Consider the following 20897-nt stretch of genomic DNA (forward strand, 5'->3'; position numbering starts at 1 on the left):
TCAAATAAGGTCCAACTGGATAAGGAAGTGATATAACTAGAGATGGGAATATAAGTGCTACGAACAAACAGCTTTACTACCGAAGTTCTTCTTTTTAGTAACAAACAATAAAATAAAGAACTGTTTCTCAAGTTAATAATATGGTACCTTCACTGATTAATTAAATGTGGCATTATATTCATGCATATATCATTTGTTGTAATTGAGTTTTGCTGTGTATGGTGGGGAGCTTGAGCTTATAACTGATGATGATTGGCGTGTGTTTCGGGGAGTGGGACAACCACATAACTTATGATGACTAGGTTACCTAGAGGTTATGTAGCTACAGTATATCTCTGTTTTTGCTTAATTTCTTAAGAAGTATCATTTATTTTTAGACTTGTTTGATAAACAGTTGTGATTTGTGCAATAAACATTAGGCATTAATAATGTTTCATTCTTCCACTATTGTAATTTATTACATATTTAATATGAATCTCTCACATAGTAATAGAATAGTGTAAAATGTTATATTAGTAATAATAATATTTATTTATTTATTTATTTACTTATTTATTTATTTATTTATTTATTTATTTATTTATTTATTTCAAATGTCTACTCGATCATTTAACATTTAAAATTTAGGGATCTTATTTCTTTATTATCATTATTACTTTTTTTTTGCATGTTTCTATTTAAAGGTAATGCAGTACTAGCTTTCCCTGATAATAAGATGCTATTACAGGATTTCTGCATGTTTCTTCAAGACAAATTTAAGACTTTTTGTTCTAATGGGCCGGTTACTTCTGTAAATAGTTATTGTATTAATGGAAGATCATGTGAAGGGATGTGTTGCTTTAGTTCTTTCCCTGATTAGGGAATTTAATTAGAAGAATTTGCTGTGAAAATGCCAGCTGTTGTGAATTGTCTCTCTTTGCAATAAAAAACTTAAACATCTAAAAATAAGTTTTGAGATGGATTATTGGTGATGGGGTGTCAGCCTGATAGGGTAGCTTTACTTGGACAAAGGAAAATTAATACCCGTTTAAAATGATTTAAGACCTACAACCCAATATTTTTAGTGAATTTAAAACTTTTTAAGGCCTAAAATTTAGTTTTTAAAATTTAAGACATTAAGAATTTTTAAAAATATTTAATTTATTTAAAAATATTAATTAAGTAATGTGCCCAACACAAACTGAAATAACTAACATAATAATTTGCCGTGGTGATATGGAACTGTAATGCGGTCAAGACATGCCTGGAACTACTTTAGATGTGTGTTTATCCTAAAATAATAATTGCACACCTTGGAATGTTTATCAGCGAATCAGAATCAAGTGTTCAAGAGTCCCATAGTGTAAGAGTAGTTAATGCATTAATTTAAAATGAGCAATACATTTGTTTGAGTGTTTACTTTTGTTTTTCAACATATGCTAATAAAAATAAATCGCTTCACTGGTCCACTTTTGATTTTAATATGATGTATTATTAATAATATGTAATATTAAAAATAGTAATTATCATAAGCTGCACAAGAAACAATAAAAACACAAGTGTTTATTTCTAATATGGTTCACATTAAAAGGAACAAACTGAAACTTTTTATTTTATTGTGCTATGCAACAACATATTTTTCAGATTAAGATGTTAAAATGTCATCAGTTTCGGTCAAACTGCTAATGTTAGAAATATCTAGCCTATTCCAAAAAAAAAAAAAGAAAACACGATTATTTTGCCGCCACCATCTTAGAAAAGATGAGACCTACATAGATTTTTTATATAGGTTAAATTCACACTATATAAAGCAAAGTAATAAACGCTTCTCCACAACTGGTAGTACCTTGAGGTTCTTGGGCTGCTGCCGAAGTTCGAGCACATGTTTCCTGTGCAGTTCTCGTTCTCTTCGGTTGTTGTATTCGATTTGGTTCTCCAGTTCTGTTTGGTGCTGCAGTCGGATCAGATCCATGCGCAGTTTTTGTAGCGTCTTCAGCTGTCTGTGTTCAAGTTCTTGGGTCGACTCATCTTGTCTGATCAACATGGCGTGCTCCATTTCCTTCTGGGTCTTTTTCTTATTCAGCTCCTGATGGGCACAAAGACAGAAATCAATGCTGTGTTAGATTTAAATAAAAATATATTGTCTAATTCAGTTGTTATTCCAAAAACACAGCCTCTAAATAAATCTACCCATGTTAATAACTATATTTTTACTTTTTACTTATTCAACTTTATGCTTACATGTATAAATTTTTCTTCTGTACTGCACTTTGATTTACTTTGGGAAGGTTTTGAAGTGCTTTGAAAAATAATGACTGATTGATTGATTAATTGACCCCTTTAAGATGGTGAAGATGCCTTTAATGGCCATCAGCATCTTTAATCCTCAAAGGTTTGTAATATTTAGTTTTTATTTTAGATGTTTGTACATTTATAAAAGCTATACTTTGTATTATTGTTATGATCACTAGCAGTGTTGCTCTTGCAGGCTGCTGGAGAAAACTCGCATTCAACTGCACTATAGATCCCATCATGCACTTCACTTACACACCTGGCCCAGATCCCCTTGACTGCTAACACACAGCTGAAGCTTGTGAAGACTGATTACTCGGGTGACAAATTCAGTTCCTGGAGGGCCACAGCTCTGCACAGTTCAGTTCCAACCCTGATTGTACACATCAATTAGTTTGATCAGGTGTGTTTAATTAGAGTTAAAGCTAAACTGTGCAGAGCTGCGGCCCTCCAAGAACTGGATTTGACACCTGTGAGACAAACGCAGCATACACATCTTTGCTGAGTCTTGTATCCTGTAAGTGAGCACTAAGTGTTTCCTTGTTCTTACCTTACTGTGTTTTTGACCTTTGCTTTGTTTGTTTATGCTGTTTTGCTACCTGTCCCGACCATTCACCAGTTATTATGATCATTTTTGGATTACCTGCTTTGTTTATTGTTTATGCTGTTTTGCCGCCTGTCCCGACCATTCTCCTGTTATTCTGATCATTCTTTGGATTACCTTCATGCTCCTGTCTGTTCCTGTACTGGCCTTGCCTGACCATCCCAAAAAAAAGCTGCATTTGGATCCTCACCTCTGTTGTCAACCCGACTCATTACAATTATATCATTCTTGTATGAAAAACAAACCGTGTTAATGCTTATACAAGGCGTTTTTTTAATTGCAGCATCAATGAACAGTAAATTTGACATTGTTCTCTCTTCTACCTGCTGTAATCAGTCTCACACCATTTCCTTTTTCTTTTTCCCTGGAGGTTTTCTTGTGTTATTTGAGCAAATTTAAATGCAAAAATGCATCTGTGCTCCTCTTCCATTCACTGCTCTCTAAGTTTACCCAACCATGATGACTTTTGCTGCTGAGAAAATGGGAAGTGTCTATTAATTGTTCGATTGTGAAAACTAGGTGTCTGTATTAAAGTTGTAAAGACAGTGCTAGTGTTGTTGCTGGTTGCCCTGATGTTTCTGTTATAACATAATTTTTTGTTTTTTGCATTTAACCATTTAGCAGACAGTTTAATTCAAATGAACCTACAAATGAAGAGAACAATGCAAGCAATCAGCCTGACAAAACAACATGTACATGCTATTACAATTGAGAATAAACCAGCATACATTCCCTTATGATTTTCTAATAACTATATGTGGCTCAGAAACAGTACATAAACTTCTAACATAAATGTAATAGACTATTCACAACGCATCTGATCACTAATAGCAAACAACTCTTTAACAAGACATTCTGGTGATGGATGAGTTGTACAACATGGCTTAAATCCAACCAAACAATATCAATAACATTGATATTGATAGCTTTATTAGGGAAATAGTTCACCTACTTTTTTTTACACAAGGTAGATATTTTGAAGAATGTTGGACATTCACTGAAATTCATAGTAGGAAAAACGACAAACTATAGGAGTCATTAAAAACAGAAAATTCAATCAACAGAAACAAGTCCTAAGTGAGTAAAATCACTGACAGGATTTAAATTCTTTTGGTTTACTTTATCTTTAAGTAAAGGTTAAAATTTGTTAAAACAAATCTAAATACACCCAAATGAAGCACTGGTATGCAATATTTGGGCCATGATTGTAAACCACTAGATTATGCATAATGTTTGACCATATATGGGGTTGAGATCAGTAATACTTCCGAAGGTTTCCTGCTGATTAAAGCACTAACAGTAGATTAAGAGATTAGCACATAGCTGCATTACTTATTTTAAATCAGATTAATCAAAAAAAAGTTGTCAAACCCTGAGAACTAGTTCAAATTTTTACATTATCCCAAGGAAAACCCTTCAAATGATGAAATCTGACATTTTAAGTACTTCTATGAGGGGTTAAATTTTTTTTAACTTTGAGAAGTGTAAATTGGGCACAAGTATGGTCATTACCTCAAGAAGTTCTCCTTACAAATAAGGCTATATTATCTAAGATATATTATCTAAATTAATTCATAGTTTACAAAATAAAAGTTTTTTTTTTTCAAAAGTGTAAAATTAATATAGAGTTAAAATGTTGATTTTGCAGAAACTCTTTACATTTATTTTGGTCCTGCCAATATACTCAAAACATTTTTGGATTCATGTTGAAGCCTTTATTGCTCATAAAAATTTTTAAACTTTTTTTCTTATCCTATAAACATGTGATTTTTGGTTATTATGTTAAGGATGGCTCTTTAAAAGATGCTCGTTTTATTATAAAATTTATTCTATAACCATGTAAATTTCACATTCACAAATGCAAGCATAGTAAAAAAGCAAACCTCTCTTTATGGTGCTAGAAAAAGAGGTTACAATTTTTATAAATGTGATATGCAAGTCTAAAAAAAAAAAACTATTAAAACGGTTAACATTTTTCTGCATAAAATGTTTGCATACATGTATTTTCTGTACTAAAATTGCAAAAGTTTTGTTAATAAAAACATTCGGAAATATATTTGTAAATTGATAATAATGTATCCTCTTTTTTTTCCTTTTATTGTCTTATTTATTATTTTCTTTTTCAATCCTTGTTGAAATGTTTTTGTTGTAAAATTACATGCTTTTTTTTTTAATAAAGCAAAAAAAAAAAAAAAAAAAAATTCAGATGTTTTTGTTAGGGGGAAGGTCTCTTATGGCCCATTTCCTGAGTGGTATGATACGGGTCGGTAAACTTTTATGCCCATTCCACTGTCAAAAGGTACGAAAAAGCAAAACATACTGTACCCCTTTATGAGTACCATTTCTAAAGGGTACCTAGCACAACAAAAGGGTCCCAAAAGGCAGAGATTGGTTTACAGAGGTTTGTCACTAGCGCGTGCCCAAGCCAGGAGAATGAAAACAAAGGAAGCGCCATTTTTAAATAGACAGCCAAGACATTACACCGTAATAATATTTACATATAATAACAAACCATGGTCGAGCTCAAATAAACCTTGTCGTCGTCTTGATTGTTGTTTAAGATGCTGTCTAAAAACACAAGTGGTTTCACTTTATCTAGAAAGCTTGTGCACGTCTATATTTGAGTGATTAGTGCTTCTGACATCTTTTTAGAAAAGCCAGAGGGAAGTGCAAGAAATAAAGGAGAAGCCCGAAAAAAGAAAGGAACAAATGATTCTTTCAGCAACCTAAAAGATGAACAAACTGCCATGTTTAACTATTATCAGCGCCTTTTGGACTATTATGAACTCGGAATGATGGAATTACTTTTGAACAAGTTGTTAACATTATAGTGCTGGTGAAGAATAAAGATGAGAGGTTTGTGCTGACCATCTGTTCTGTTTCATTTATGAACCCAAATAAGGCCTAAATGTATGATTTGGGTATTTTTTATTCGTAATTGGTAACATTTTAGACACTGTAAGTATATTTGTTTTTTATTTTATATAACTGCAGATGTCACTATTAGTGACTACTAATACTACTACTAATACTACTAATAGTAGGCTATTTCGCATTATTATTGATCTGTAGCTATAATCAAATCCTGTTTATAGAAAGGTTAGTAATGAAAATTTATTTATGCATAAGTATCTGTTTATATAAAGAACTTTAGTAAGAAGTGTTTCTTATTCGATATGTGAACTTCAAGCGAGAATGACATCGACTGCAACTTTCTGTCGTACCCCACGCCTACTAAAATGGTACCATTTGGCAGTGAAAACAAGCCTGATAAAGGTGACCCATACTGAACCGTACCTTTCTGTACCACTCAGTGGAAACAAGACATTAAACTCACCCTTTTACAATGTAATTATTCAGGTCTACAGTGTGACATTCATTCTAATACACAAATTTTGTGCTCAAGAAAAAAAATGCTTATGCTTTTTTTCAAGATTTTGAAAGAATATGAAACTAAAAAGAAAATAATTTTTACAAATGTTACATAATCATGTGTAAGTCAACACTAAAACTTTGGATCAAACTAATGCATACTTGCTACATAAAAGTGACGCACAATTTGTGAACAGAAGCATATTTACATGCGTCTATTATTTAATATAGGACTAAGCATTTCATGCCCACCTCTCGTAACTGCTCCTGCTCAAACTCGTGTCTCTTAATCATGATCTTGCGTTTGAAGGCCCTGCAGTTTCTGTCATAGAAAGCCCTCTGCTGACCCAGGAGCTGAGCTTCTTCTTCAGCCTGAGAGTGCTGGATGTTCTCCTTGTGCTTGGACAGCCTCTCCTGCTTCTCCTTCTTAGGCGTGCTGTGGTCTTCACTCATCTCCTGGACAAACAGACACAGACACCATGATGCAAGGTCTCTTTTGCCCTTCACCCTATTTTATATATGGTATTAAAGGGATAGTTCACACAAAAAAAGGAATAACTCATTATTTATACAAACAAGATATGGAAAAAAGCCTGATCTCTTTAGAAATAAGTTTCTCGGCATGCATTTTTGCAAAACATTAAACACGTTGCTCCTGGTACGTTTTGTTGTACGTTTCAGATGACAAATCTAATAGAGGGCGCTGCCTACATTTTTACCAATCTGAAATATGTTACTTATGGTATGTTTTGTTTTACGTTTCAGATCCATATACATAAAGGCAAGGCTTGTTGTACAGATCATCTAGCAAAGCACTGATCTAAACCAGGTTTTCAAAAGCAGATGTAAGGAAAAAAATAATAAAAGTGCACTGAGACTACATAGATTTACCTTGATTTTACATTACTTTCATTTCTTTTGTGGAACTGTGCTTCACTGGAGTCAAAACCAAGCACTTTGCACTCTGCAAGTACAACATCATACAAAGTGCACTACCAAACAAACTGACAGCAGAAAAGTTGTCTATATGGCAATATATAGGTGAGACGATCATATTTGATTACAAATCATAGACAGCATTACATTTTGTGAAAATAATAATTTACTCGTCATGTTCCTGTAAATATCATTAGTGCGAAAAGAAACTAAAGTTTTTGGCTTCATATTGCCTGGTGGCTTTCATTTTGCCAATAAGATGCAATAATGAACTGGTTTTACTAAAGCACATATTTCCAGTGAGCCTGTGTTAAAAAAAAAGTAAATAAATTAAAAAAAATCACTTATTATGGGTTATTGCATACTAAATCCGAAACTTTCGTCCATAAATTTTTCACATTAAAAACATATATATTTTATCTCACGTTGTGTGAATCGTACAGATACACTCCCTCTGAAATTTGTTTGTCATAAAAAAATTCAAACTGGGTTAAATTTTTTTTCTGCTTTTCGCATCTGAAAAAGTACTTTGAGAGGTGTTTTAACACTTCAGAGTCACCATACAAGTGCAAAGCTAGAATGCTGTCACTTCAGCTACAGATAACTATGACAAAAACCGCATAGAATAAAGACAGATTGTCTTTATACACAATATGTAGCCCATTCCTCTTTCTTTTTCTAACGTTACTTTGTAGAAGAAAGGAGAACAAACTATCACTGCTCTTAAGCTGACTCTGCGATTTTTTCCTAATTGATTAATTAATGCGCATCGAACTCAGTGTGCAAGGTTCGTTTACATGGCAAATTTTTCGCATATAAATACAAACGAACATTTCGAACAGTGTGCAAAGACCTTATCTCTGATTCTACCATAAACCCACATTGTTTGGTATAGTTTTTCAGATTTCCAGGACCAGACCAGACCAACAACTCTGTTTTTTCCCATTGTCTCCTTTCATATCCATAAGTACAACATACATTGCAGGAGCTTGTATGGAATAATGGATCAAAAGATATGAAAAGGCCTTAACAAACACTGGGCATACACATACACTATTTGAGACCCTCCCTCTCAAAGAAATCAGGAAATGTTGTCTACTTGTAATCCAATCAACTTTTCTCCTGCATTAGGACAAATTTCTATACAAAACTACTTTAAAGTAATGCACTGTATAGTACAACAAGGAAAATGTCCGGACTATTGTTACGTTTCAAGTATGTTTTGTTTTTGTTTTCTGTTGAGCTCTCGCTTTTTCCTGTTGAGTCTTCTGTCCTGCCATTGGTCGAAAAGGCTGTTAGTCATCACTCAGACATCGCACCAATCAGGAGCTGGTGTATCACATTTAAAAGACATTCGCTTGCGCTGTTCGAGAGAAGCACCTGATTCAACATCAAACTCCTCGCTCGCATCAACCAGCCTGTTTTTCAGTGTTTGTATTATTTCTGGTTGTTTAGTTGTCTCTCGTGTAAGTAGTTAAAGCTAAGCTTTTGAAGCTTAATTTACCTGGTTATTAGAAAGTTGAATGATCTTTGTAAGAATTGGATTATCTTTTGTTTTACTACTTGCTAACAGTGTGTACTTTATGAGAACTCCAGTAATTCTGATTGGAAAAGTCTGTTTGTGTTAATTAGTTTACGGATGAGTTACCACACCAGTAATTCTGTTTTGAATAGTTTGTGTAGGTTTAATTAAGTGTTGTATATGCCGGAGATTACGGTTTCATTTCTACATTTTTCTTTGGTTACTCAGTTTTAATGGGTGGGGTTTTAGTTAGATAGTTTTGTTATATTTATTTCTTTTTGGCAACACACCTGTTTTTCATTTGATTTGGTCATTTAAATCACATTCATTCATTCATTTTCTTGTCGGCTTAGTCCATTTATTAATACCGGGTCGCCACAGCGGAATGAACCACCAACTTATCCAGCATGTTTTTACGCAGTGGATGCCCTTCCAGCCGCAACCCATCACTGGGAAACATCCACATACACTCATTCACACACACACACACACGCACACGCACGCACACGCACACGCACACGCGCACACACACACACACACACACACACACACACACACACTACGGACAATTTAGCCTACCCAGTTCACCTACACCTCATGCCTTTGGACTGTGGGGCAAACCGGAGCACCCGGAGGAAACCCACACGACTCACAGGAATGCTAACTGAGCTGAGGCTCGAACTAGCTACCTTCTTGCTGTGAGGCGACAGCATTACCTACTGCGCATCTGTGTCACCCTAAATCACATTCTAAATTCCTATATTCATTGTTTAAGATCATTGTTTAACTAATTATTCTTGTTTCACTTATCCGCTTGTTGTGATTTCCATTATTTTCACCCAGCAACAGTAGAACTCATTTATTGTTACGTCTCATCCCACATAACAACTTAAACATGTAACAATCATAAATGACTTTCTATAAGAAATTGCTGTAGTGCAAACAGAAAAAATTAAAATCATTACTTGATATGTCCAACAAAATAAAAGTCATTTAAATGTGTACATAAAGGTTGAAAGATAAATTTAAAGGGTAAATTTAAAGCAGTTTTTCCCCTATTGTGCCAAACTGCTCTTAGAAAAGTCAAGTGCGGTTCCAGTTACATTTCCACATAAGCCTGGAATGGCAAGGCATGACCACAAACCATTCTATGCCCGGAATTCTAGAGCGCGTGCTCAAGACCTCACCATACTGTTCATCGCCAGTGTTTCCAAAACTGGCTAGGCAGAAGTGCGCTTATAACTAATTGATTGATTTTCAACAAAGTAAATATCAGAAAAAAGGATTCCCAAAAACCATCCATACTGCTATTTACATCACACTTATGTTACCAAGGCAACAACTGACGCATTTGTATTGCATTCCAAAGAGTTCAGTTATCAGCACCACAGTGAAAAGTAAAAACTGATTCTGTGCTGACTGAATCAGATCGGCACGAAATGGACTGGTTAAGCACATAGAACTGTTTGGCTCTATAGTGGAAAAGGGGCTTAAGTCTCATGTTAAATTATATGAACTAAAAAAGCACCTCTTTGATTTTCTCCTTGCACAGCTTGTACTGCTTCTTCTGGGTGTCGAGGAAGGTGGTGAGCTCTTTCTTCTGTTGGGCCACGATCTGCTGCTGAAACTTCTTCTCATCAGCTGACAGAGTTTTCATCTAAACAAAATGCATCATTATCAGTATTGCAGTTGCATTGAAACTTTTAATACATCCCCTGTTAAACCAAGTATAAATCAAGAATATCCAGTCTCATTAACATACTCATCAACATATGCTGCATGAATAATTAGTGCACATCCCTTGGCTATTCACATATTTAACATGCAATATACAGCATAATATAAACCTAGAATGTCACGTGATTTACTTGAACATTTGAACCAATTAAGTTTTTAAATATTGACAATACAGAATTGAACATTAAATTGTTCAAATAATACAACTTCCAAAATACTCATGAATAATATTAATCAATCACTAGTCAACATTATACTAATTTGAACAAACCCTGCATTTGACTGTAAGCAACTACAGTATGAAATGTCGAGTTTGAGCAGGAGAATAAAGAAGGATCACCCACTTCTTTGTCTGTTTGGATGGCATGCTTCTTGGCGAGTTTCTCCAGCTCGATGAAGGCATTATTGGCGTGGGTTTCCAGTTCTTTCTGAAGTTTCAGTCTGTGTTCGTCCATTTCTGCCTTCAGCTTGTTCTCCAAAGCGATCAGCTGCTTCTGGTGTTGCCGTCGCATGCGTTTATAGCCCGACATCTGCTCTCGGAGCTCATTTTCCTGCTCATGTTCATGGATCTGACGTGTAACCTAGACGAAAAAAAGGAAAAATGGAACTTAAGAGATATGTAATGTGATATTTACGTGAATTTTGTTTTCTGTATAAGCACCTCAATGTTCTTGGGAACAACAAACAGGTAAATGATGACAAGCAACGTTGTTTAAACAAAGTTTTCAACTAGTTAATAAATTAATTAAACTACCCTTTTTTTCTTGTCTTAATTTTTAATCCACATTAATCACTGTGGGAATGTTTCTAAAATGACCCCACAAAATAGGCAGGGACTGTGAATATCTTTGAAGAGAAATGCAATATTCCCAGAAATAAAACAAAAAGACCATCACAGATCATTTAAATGGTGCCAATCAGGTTAAATGTATTTTACAATTTATTATTATTATTATTATTTTTTTTCATTTTAAATCCCTCCTGGCATATTTTATTGTGAGAATGTTTTCACAAAACAGGAATTGTGAAGAACTGAACAACATCAATAGTAAAAAAAATAAAAAATGTAACATCATCCAAATTTAGGCATCAGGTTAAAGACATGTCTCCAGTTGAAAAAAATCATATACTTTTTTTTTAATATCTATTTGCATATTTTATTGTGGAAATGGCTTTAAAGCACTCTCATCAAGCCAGATGGGGAAACTTGAAGATCTTGAACCCTATTTTAGGCAAGTTGAACATTTAATATTATTCATTAAAAGAGGTGACCTATTGGGCAAAATAAAATTTTTTAATTTTCATTGAAGAATAAAATAAGCAGATATGAAATTTTGATGAAGTTCTTATATCAACATGCACATTAAAATATCAAAAACAGCATTATTACGGTCTAAAAATAATTTTGGAAGACTAAAATACACATCTCAATTTATTTTGCGCAATATTTAAATGTGACAAAAAGTGATACTTTCTTTTAAAAGTAACAACTCTATTAAGAAAACATGAACTTTAGCTCAATAAACTATTAATTTGCTGCTTATTAATTATTATTAAGGTAGTAGTTGGGTTTAGGTATTGGGTAGGATTTCATTACATTAGCAGTGTGTTTGGGATCATTATCTCTAGCTATGTTTCCATCCAAGAATGTAAATTAACTTTATGTTCAAAACTAGGTTATCGCATAAAAGACGTGCGAATAAAGCAGCAGTTCCATCCAACGACTGAAAGCTAACAAAATCATCACTTCTTGATTATCTGGCGGCAAATATCTACAGTAAAAATGGAATTTGCAGACGCTGCATGAATCTTTTCTTTATTTAATAAATGAACGGCGACTGAGAACGCAATCCTGACTCACAGTGAACGCATGGTGGTGTTTGAAGGCATGAGACGCGGAGCACAGACGTTCTTGATTCTGGAGGTCGTTGATAATATATTAACACTAATACTGAAATGATTAAGGCGTTTTAGAACGACCAAAACAACATTTCAGATGTTTTACAGTCTGCTCAGCCTGCTAGTTTAACCATTCACACACATTTTTATCACCACGAGATAAGTTTATATACAAAATACATGACTGGAATTTGTTCGGTAAAAGTGTTTCCATCGTAGTTTATGCGCATCTTATAAAAAAAAAAAAGTTTATCCTACTCAGTTATGCGCATACTTTTTTTATGCACATTTTCAAAATTGATGCGCATCTTGGCGTTTCCATCAACTGATTTTTTATGCACATATCCAAAATGTGCATAACAATAGTTGGATGGAAACATAGCTATTGTCAGTAGGAATTACCGGACAAAAGAACAAATCTGTTTGTACTTTTTAGCATTCACAACCCCATCAACTCAGGCAATATCGACAAGAGCTCCATCAAACCAAAACAGAAACTCCAGCATTTTTCATTCATTCTTCTATCTTCCTTCATATATCTTAAACAAGACCCAAAGAATCCAACTAGAACCTGTATTTTCTGATTGTATTTTGATAAAGACTATGAAAAGTAACATATAATGTCCTTATACCCTCACTAAAACAACAAATGTAACTGGGGCCTAAGACCTTTGCACAGTCCAGTATATAGATAGACATTAAATATGTGTTTCATAGCGGAGTGGGGACTAATATTTTAGTAGCTCTGTTCAAATAATTAGTTAGTATTATCAGAAATGTACACTGGGAAAAAATACTATTCATTTATTTACCCTGATGCTATGCAGGATGTAAGCGACCATTTACTTTCAGTAGAATTTTAAGAAAAGATTTTTAGCTTGGGTTCAGTTAGTAATCGGGTAGGATTATAAATGTACTGTAATAATAATATCATGCAGAATATGTACTTTATAAGTACTGATAAACAGCCACCATCTTAAAAATAGACAGACAATAAGCCACTGGTTAACAGTGAAATCCACTAAAATATTACCCTAAAAAAGTTCCAATTGTGAATATTACACGTCACAAAATGTCCACTGAGCATCTTCCAGATCTCGAATGTTACTGATATCACTTAATATATAAATGAACAAAACAAAACAAAAGCCCAGCATTCCCTTTGCCCCCCTGCCAAACAAACCTGAAAGAAGGGCGTGTCCAGATCAAACTGTTCGTTGAGTTTCTCGTAACTCCCACCTGAACTCCTCAAGCCAAACATGTTGGCGAAATAAACCACCCGCGAGAACATTGAGAGTCGCCTGCACTACATCCTCCAAAAGCACTCGCTCAAAAATCACCGGGAGAGAAAGAGCGGGCGAGCAAGAGAGGGATGCGGATAAAGAGAGAGGACGAACACTGCTTCTCCTCTCTCCTCGCAGGTGCGCTGCGAATGAAAGAGGTCTTCAGAGAGGCCTGGCCCTGCACGCGGGGTAAGCAGCGTTTAGTAGGCCAGTCACATGAGACGCCTGTTAAAGGGGGAAATTTCTTAATCTCCCTGAATCAGTAGCCCCACTGTAACCCGCAGTCACCAATCCAATTGCTTTCTGCCCATATGCCCCTATCAGCCCGACCTAAGGGGCATGCTAGTCCTGATGGCAACAGAAGAACTGGAAGGAGTAAATGAAACACTTCCACGTGAAGGTATTTGCACACTGAAATCCAGAATTTTCTTATCTTATATATATTCTATTTTTTCCATATTAATATCCTAAAAATGTATCACATTCACAACCCTTGCACATAAGTCCTGTCAATTAATCCATCCCCAAAAAAAAAGCAAAACATTTTAGAGTTAATTCAAGCAGTGATGCTTTGTTCTCCTCTGTCTTCTTCAAAACAGAAAAAAATACCCTTCTATCTTGGACAGTGCTTATGCCTTATGGAGAGACCTTGGATTGGCTTCTTTTGGTGATCTTTACATTAATTTTTGCCTTATTTGGTCAGTTGACCACTCAATTTAAAGTCCCTAAAGCTCATTTCTTCGGATATTTACAAATTTGAGCTTTCGTGCACAGAAAAAAAGTAAACTTTTTAAATGCACCTCTTGCTTTAGATATGGACAACATACAGGGCATAGGTGCCTATGCAAAATTTTCCATTTCTAAATTTTTTTAATATAATTGTTAATTTGCAATTTTCTTCCGACAGCTTACAGATCATCAGGGGCCTTATGTACGAAGACTTGCGTGGAAATCATACTAAAACATTGTATACGCCGAATCCCACGCATATTCTTTTGTACATCCCAATGAACGTGAAACTGAGCGCAACATGCACGAGCACAAAACCCCTCCCTGCCTCCTCCCCCGTATAAATATGCTAATGACTCTACTTTGACAAAACCCAACGAAAAAGCAACGGCAAAAGCAAGCAAAAAGAGAAACTTTGAACAGATGTGAATTGGAGGTGCTGCTTTCGGAGGTAGACCGGAGAAAAGTGGTGTTATTTGCAAGTTTGTCCTCCGGAATTAACAACAAAAGAAAAAATAGAGTGGGAGAGTTTAGCTGATGCGGTTAACACAGTTGGGTCTGAACATCGCACTGAGGTAATTAAAAAAAGAAATAGTGCATATAATAATAATAATAATAATAATAATAATAATAGTGCGTATAATATTTATAAGTGTAAAATGTTGCAGTACTCTTAACAGTCTCAGTGGTGCAGCTCGTAAGACGCATGTGAACATGTTTTGACACGTTTGAGCATGAACTCGGTTCGAATCCAGCGTCTGATGAACTCATTCTTCTTTTTCCCCCCTGCTACATATCAGATTTTGCCTACTATTTATCACGAGAAAGACAAGTAGGAATCACTAATAAGTTTGTGCATCATATTTTATTTGCACATTTATTGAATGGAAATGTATCTGATAAATAAAACAGATACGCACAAAAAATGTGCGCACGCCAGCCATAAAGCTGGCGTGGAGCTGCGCACATTCCCACGTTCAGTTCATCGTTAGTAAATACAAACGTGAGCGATTCTGAGCGTGAAACCTGGCGTACACAGTTTTTGTGCGTACGCAGCGTTGATACATGAGACATTGAAATTGACATTAACGAGGACTAGGCATGGGACGATATCCGTTTTCAAGGTATACTGCAGTTTGGAAAAGTCAAGGTTTTAAAACCGCCAAAATGTTCAGCAATACCATTCCTAATGCAAGTGTAAGATTTTTATTCACATTTTTTTAGGACTACGGTATCTCTAGCATAAAAGATATCCAAAGATGCCATTTTAAATTGTAAAGAAATCAGTGTTTTTGAAACTAATGAAATCAGCAGAAGTCAATGACTCATTTTAATTATTCAGCCTGACATGTTTACTGCTCCAAAATATGATACATTTTTCTTTTATGAATATATTGTTTTCAAAGGGGAATTTTTTTGTTTTTTTACATAGACATTTAAAAAGAATATATTTTAGAGCAGTAATCACAATACTGTGATACCGTGAAAGCGTGATATTTTTATTCAAATCGGTCTTGAACAGGGTTAATTCATCCTCATTTTCGTGTCATTCTGATTCAGCTACTCTAATTGTTTTGGTCCTGCCCTTCCCTGCTTTTTTTTTGGAGGCAAAATTTCCTCTCGTTGGCTACTATTACCACTGTTGATATTCCACCTTGCCCAATTATTGGTTTATTTGGTGTTCTCCCACCTGGCCACACAACCTTTCTGGCTAGGCGGTTAATTCTTCTGAACTGGAAGAGCCTTCACCCTTCTTCTTACACTTGTTGGATAAGAAATACTCTTTATTTTATAAAACTAGAGAAAATTAGGTACTCTCTTCACCGACCTAGAACTGTTTTCATAAAACTGTGGGAACCCTTCACAAGCATGTCCAAACTCTTCAGCTTGTAAAACAGCACTAGTGTATTTTGTTTGTTTTTTGCTCATAATACTCAGTGTATTGGCTTAATTGTTACTTTTTTTGTTGTCCTTTATGTTGTATCTTTTTGTAATGTGTTTTACAATGTATAAATAAAACATTAAAAAAAAAGAAAATGGAAAAGTACAGAAAGGAAGGAAAGGCCTCCTTATGAAAGAGCTGAGCTGGATTATCCCAAAATAAATTAAGCAATTATATTTGAAGAAATCTGTGTATTTTTGATACACTGCTTATGAAATTTCACACATGAAAATATTGTAAATACTAAACAAAGACTGGCAGTACGTCAAAGGTATGTACACACACCAAACAGCAGCAGTCTGTGTGCCAGTCACCGGATTCAACATAGGGGTTTCAACTGTTCGCCACATTCTGTCTTTATATTATGCACTGTGTTTGTCAGTGATCTGTGCTGAAGGCTCAAGTGATGGCTTTCTGTATTTTGCCTTTACTGGTGGCTCTGAACCCCGTTTTTTTATTTATTTATTTTTGCATGCAAAAATCACACAAAAAAATTTTGACAAAAAAGTTTAGGAGGCAGTGTGTCAATATATATATACAGTATATATATATATATATATATATATATATATATATATATATATATATATATATATATATATATATATATATATATATATATATATATATATATATATATATATATATGGACAGACACAAACATGCATGCACATATCGATAGATAAACTTTAAATGTACATTTAAATTAGCATAGAGTTGAGACTAATGGAGATCAACAATATTTCAGTAGCTCTGTTAAAATAATAAATAATAATAGAGACTGAAGACTGAAAAAGAAAAAAAGTTAAATTAAACATTTATTAACCCTGATGCGAAGCAAGATGCAAGCGATCATTTACTTGCAGTAGAATCAAGAAAAGATTTTTAGCTTGGGTTCAAAGCAGCTTACTTATTGACAGGCTAATAATTCTTAGGAGTTGGAAATCAGCTACTTCCTTTCAGCGGTGGGTAGTAGAATTAGCCAGAGTGGCTGCTTTAGGAAAAAAAAACATTTATATATATATATATATATATATATATATATATATATATATATATATATAAATATATATATATATATATATGTGAGCAGATGGACAAAGTATACTTGTATATTATTAAAAAAAAATGTCAATGATCAACAATTACAATAAGTGAGAAATAATATAACAGTGTAAATTTGATGGGTTATGAGGACTGATTTTTATTTATTCACTTAATTTATCATTTTTTCCCTCTCACTTTCGGGCTTTTGTTTATCAAAGGTTTTAATCGTATTTAGTTATTCCCAAGTTGTGACCACAATCCCCTAGTTGGGACTAGTTTGTTTGGGTTTGTTAACAGTGTAAACTCTAGATAACGTATTCTATTCTGTATTTTGCCTAAGATTCACTGTTAATCCAAAATATATATATATATTTTTTTATAGATAAAACCTTGATCCTTGGTGATTAAGAAATTTAGGTTTTTGACTTGTGAATCTTTCAGTGTCAGAAAGAGCATGTGCAGGCATGAAAGTAAGTCTATGCAAGAAAACCAACATTATTTAGACCATTATAACCTTCAATACTGCTTGCTGATGCTGTGGATTAAAAGTTATAAGGTTGTAAATAATGCTCAGTTTTATGCAATGACCAATCGTTTTGCTTTTGACAATGAATGCATCCGAGAGCTCTAAAATTGCTCTAAAAAAGTAGCAAGGCACGACCGAATCCAAATTTCCGACCGAATACGATCGAATTACGACCGAATCCCTTATTTTCTGTCTTAAGGCGATGGTTCTGATTGAATTTCGAAAGGCTATATACTATAGCATACCAGTGAACACTTTCATTTTTCCCTGCCATATTTTAGACCCATCTCCCTCCCGTTTTGTAATTTTTCTACAGCGGCTGTTCAAAACCCACTCCATATTACTGTTAGCTTACTAACACCACAGTACAGTTACTAACCCTGTTCTAAACAGTTTTATTAAGAGACCTCATCCCTGCACACAAAGCATGCACCATATTATTATCTTTTACTCTCATCCTCTCGCTGTCCAGAAAAAAATGGGTAGAAAGAACTAGAACGTCAGGGTGAATTGAAAAATGACTAAGCGTAAAATGTGTCAATTATTCTTTTAAGGTCCATATAAACACTGCTGGTAGGACTCTAAACTGTGATAAGGGATGACTAAATAAATAACAGTTGGAAAAAAAAAGGAAAGAACAAAAGTGTCACAATAGAATGACGTCATTTGGGGTCTAGTCTAAAAAACTCTACATTACATCACTTATAGTAGTAAATGGTCATTCTTAAGCATCCCAGACATTCTCATCTTCCCTTTTTCATTCCTATACAGTCTCCCAATACACTCACTTTTGTCAGTTTCACAAATTCCCTTCCATCTCATCTTTCCCATCTCACTTTCTGCACCTCATCTCTCCGTAACGCTTTTTCATATGAAAAACAAAGACTGTCTTTCCCTGCATAACCTTGTCTCATTTGACACAACTATTTAAAAAAACATATCAATAAATAAAAAGTGCATGCTTGAGTTGATAAAAAAAAACATAGCAGTATGGTGCATACACCATACAAATAAACCCACTACAGCTAAACTCCTTTGTGATCCTCTGAAATGATAGATGAGTGTCTGTAGTATCAGACAACGTCCACTGCGCATGTCTGCCCCAAGAGGGCGCTCAAACTCCAGCAAAGCACAGCCAAAACAGGTGACATCATCATCTAAACCAAGCATACTGCCATCGACTTGCGCTGCCTGCCCGTGATCTCCATATATTCCTCAATTAGGGTGGTTGCGTCACAATAGATTATTTCCCCCTGCTTAATTGCATCGCACATTCTTTATTTGTAGCACATATCTGACACTAACCTCATGCTTTATATAAAAAAGTAGATTTTCTTATCCTAAAACCCAGTTGAATAGAGAAAACCCTTTTGTGTTGGATCACATCGTATTAACTAATAGTAGACAACAACACCAATGACTCGTGCAAGGAGTGCAGCTGGCTATTGACTGAATCACGTTGCCTTGACAACAGACGTGAAAGAGAGAAAAGTAGGAGCTTTTTTCTTTTGCCTCTCGAATAAAGAGAGGGTTAAACAGGAGGAGAAAGACCACTGAGAGGGAAAGAGAGAGAGAAATGACCGTAGAGTGTATTAAAGCAAAGGATGAAAGAAAGGAAAGAAAGAAAGAAAGGAGGGGGGATGACAAGGAGAAGGAGTAAGGATGATGTCATTGTTTTTGCTCACCAGAGAGGCTGACTTGATGGTGGCGAAGCGCTCACGGTTTTTATAGTTGTGAGCTTGAGCTCGCTCAGACGAGGACGGTCGAAGGTCCGACCGGTGGTCCCGATGAGGAATGTCGTCACGGATGTATTGATGATCCTGAAGAAACAAAACATCAGTCATTTTGGGGTCATAGTGTAATAATATTTTAAGGAACTAGTTAAATCTTTTTGTAATATAATGTAGCATGCAGTGTGTCAAAACACATTTATGGATTTTGGAATTACCTTGGAATTATTTCCAGTTTTAGTTAAGATTGAGTTTTCCCATGGTCGTATTTTATAACTCAACTTATAGGGATAGTTCAAACTAAAATGTAAATTAGCTCACTATTATTTACTCATTCTCAAGTGATTACAAACCTTTATAAGTTTCTTTCTTCTGTTGAACATGAAAGAAAATATTCTGAAGAATGCTGAAAACCTGTAACCATTGACTTCCATACCAGGAAAAACAGATGCTGGTCAATGGCTACATGTTTTTGACATTTTTAAAAAATATTATCTTTTGTGTTCAGAAGAAAGAAACTCAAACAGGATTGAAACAAGTAAAGGGTGAATACTTGAGGACAGAATTTTCATTGTTAAGTGAACTATTCCTTCATTTACATGTTCAAAAGCAGAGCTGATAAATATCTCACTCTACAAAAGAGTTTGTCAAAGTGATGATTTAAACGCATTTAATAACATTAAGTGAGAGACAATGTTAATCTTTTTATTGTTGAAATTTTGGCACACTTTAATTTCTATATTTTAAATGTGAAACCTTTTTAACGTGTCACAATATATGAAACCGTAAAAGGGATAGTCCCCCAGTCCTCCCCACCCCACCCCACCAAAAAAAGAGGTGTATTATTTACTCACCATTCACTTGTTCAGAACCTTTCTCTAGGTTCTTTCTTCAGTTGAACACAAAAGAAGACATTTTAAAGAATGCTGAAAACCTGTAACCATTGACTTCCATAACAATAAAAACAGATGCTGTGGAAGTCAATGGTTACATGTTTTTGACATTTTTCAAAACATCTTCTATTGTGTTCAACAGAAGAAAGAAACTCAAACAGGATTAAAACCAGTAAAGGGTGAATAATTGAGGACTTTCCAATTTTGAGTGAACTTGTCTTTACTTACATGTTCAAAAGCAGAGCTGATAAATATCTCACTCTACAAAAGAGTAAGTCAAAGTCATGATTTAGAGGCATTCTCTGACATTCGGTGAGAGAAAATGTTAACCTTTCTATTGTTGGAGTTGTATCATATTTAAAATAATTGCCATATTTTATATATATATATTCCATATTTTATAATA

General features: G+C 34.6%; 2 protein-coding genes across 15 annotated transcripts in view; one reads left to right on the forward strand and one right to left on the reverse strand.

Moving 5' to 3' along the window:
- The window catches only part of srrm4 (serine/arginine repetitive matrix 4), a 763243-nt gene that overhangs the window by 320649 nt on the left and 421697 nt on the right, over positions 1–20897 (forward strand). The gene's annotated exons all lie outside the window — the stretch shown is intronic.
- taok3a (TAO kinase 3a) overlaps positions 1–20897 on the reverse strand; it is a 134992-nt gene that overhangs the window by 7117 nt on the left and 106978 nt on the right. For 10 of the 11 annotated variants that reach the window (XM_073951993.1, XM_068221408.2, XM_001922630.9 and 7 more), the window contains exons 13-17: positions 19554–19688; positions 10787–11023; positions 10234–10362; positions 6500–6703; positions 1826–2065 (exon numbers count right to left, since the gene is read on the reverse strand). In XM_073951993.1, the coding sequence (XP_073808094.1) occupies positions 1826–2065; positions 6500–6703; positions 10234–10362; positions 10787–11023; positions 19554–19688 (945 nt within the window). Of the gene's footprint in view, positions 1–1825; positions 2066–6499; positions 6704–10233; positions 10363–10786; positions 11024–13524; positions 13650–19553; positions 19689–20897 lie in introns of those variants that run through there. The other variant, XM_021476414.3, reaches the window with a different exon arrangement.

This window comes from Danio rerio, chromosome 5 (genome assembly GCF_049306965.1).
Source record: "Danio rerio strain Tuebingen ecotype United States chromosome 5, GRCz12tu, whole genome shotgun sequence".
Classification (NCBI taxonomy): domain Eukaryota; kingdom Metazoa; phylum Chordata; class Actinopteri; order Cypriniformes; family Danionidae; genus Danio; species Danio rerio.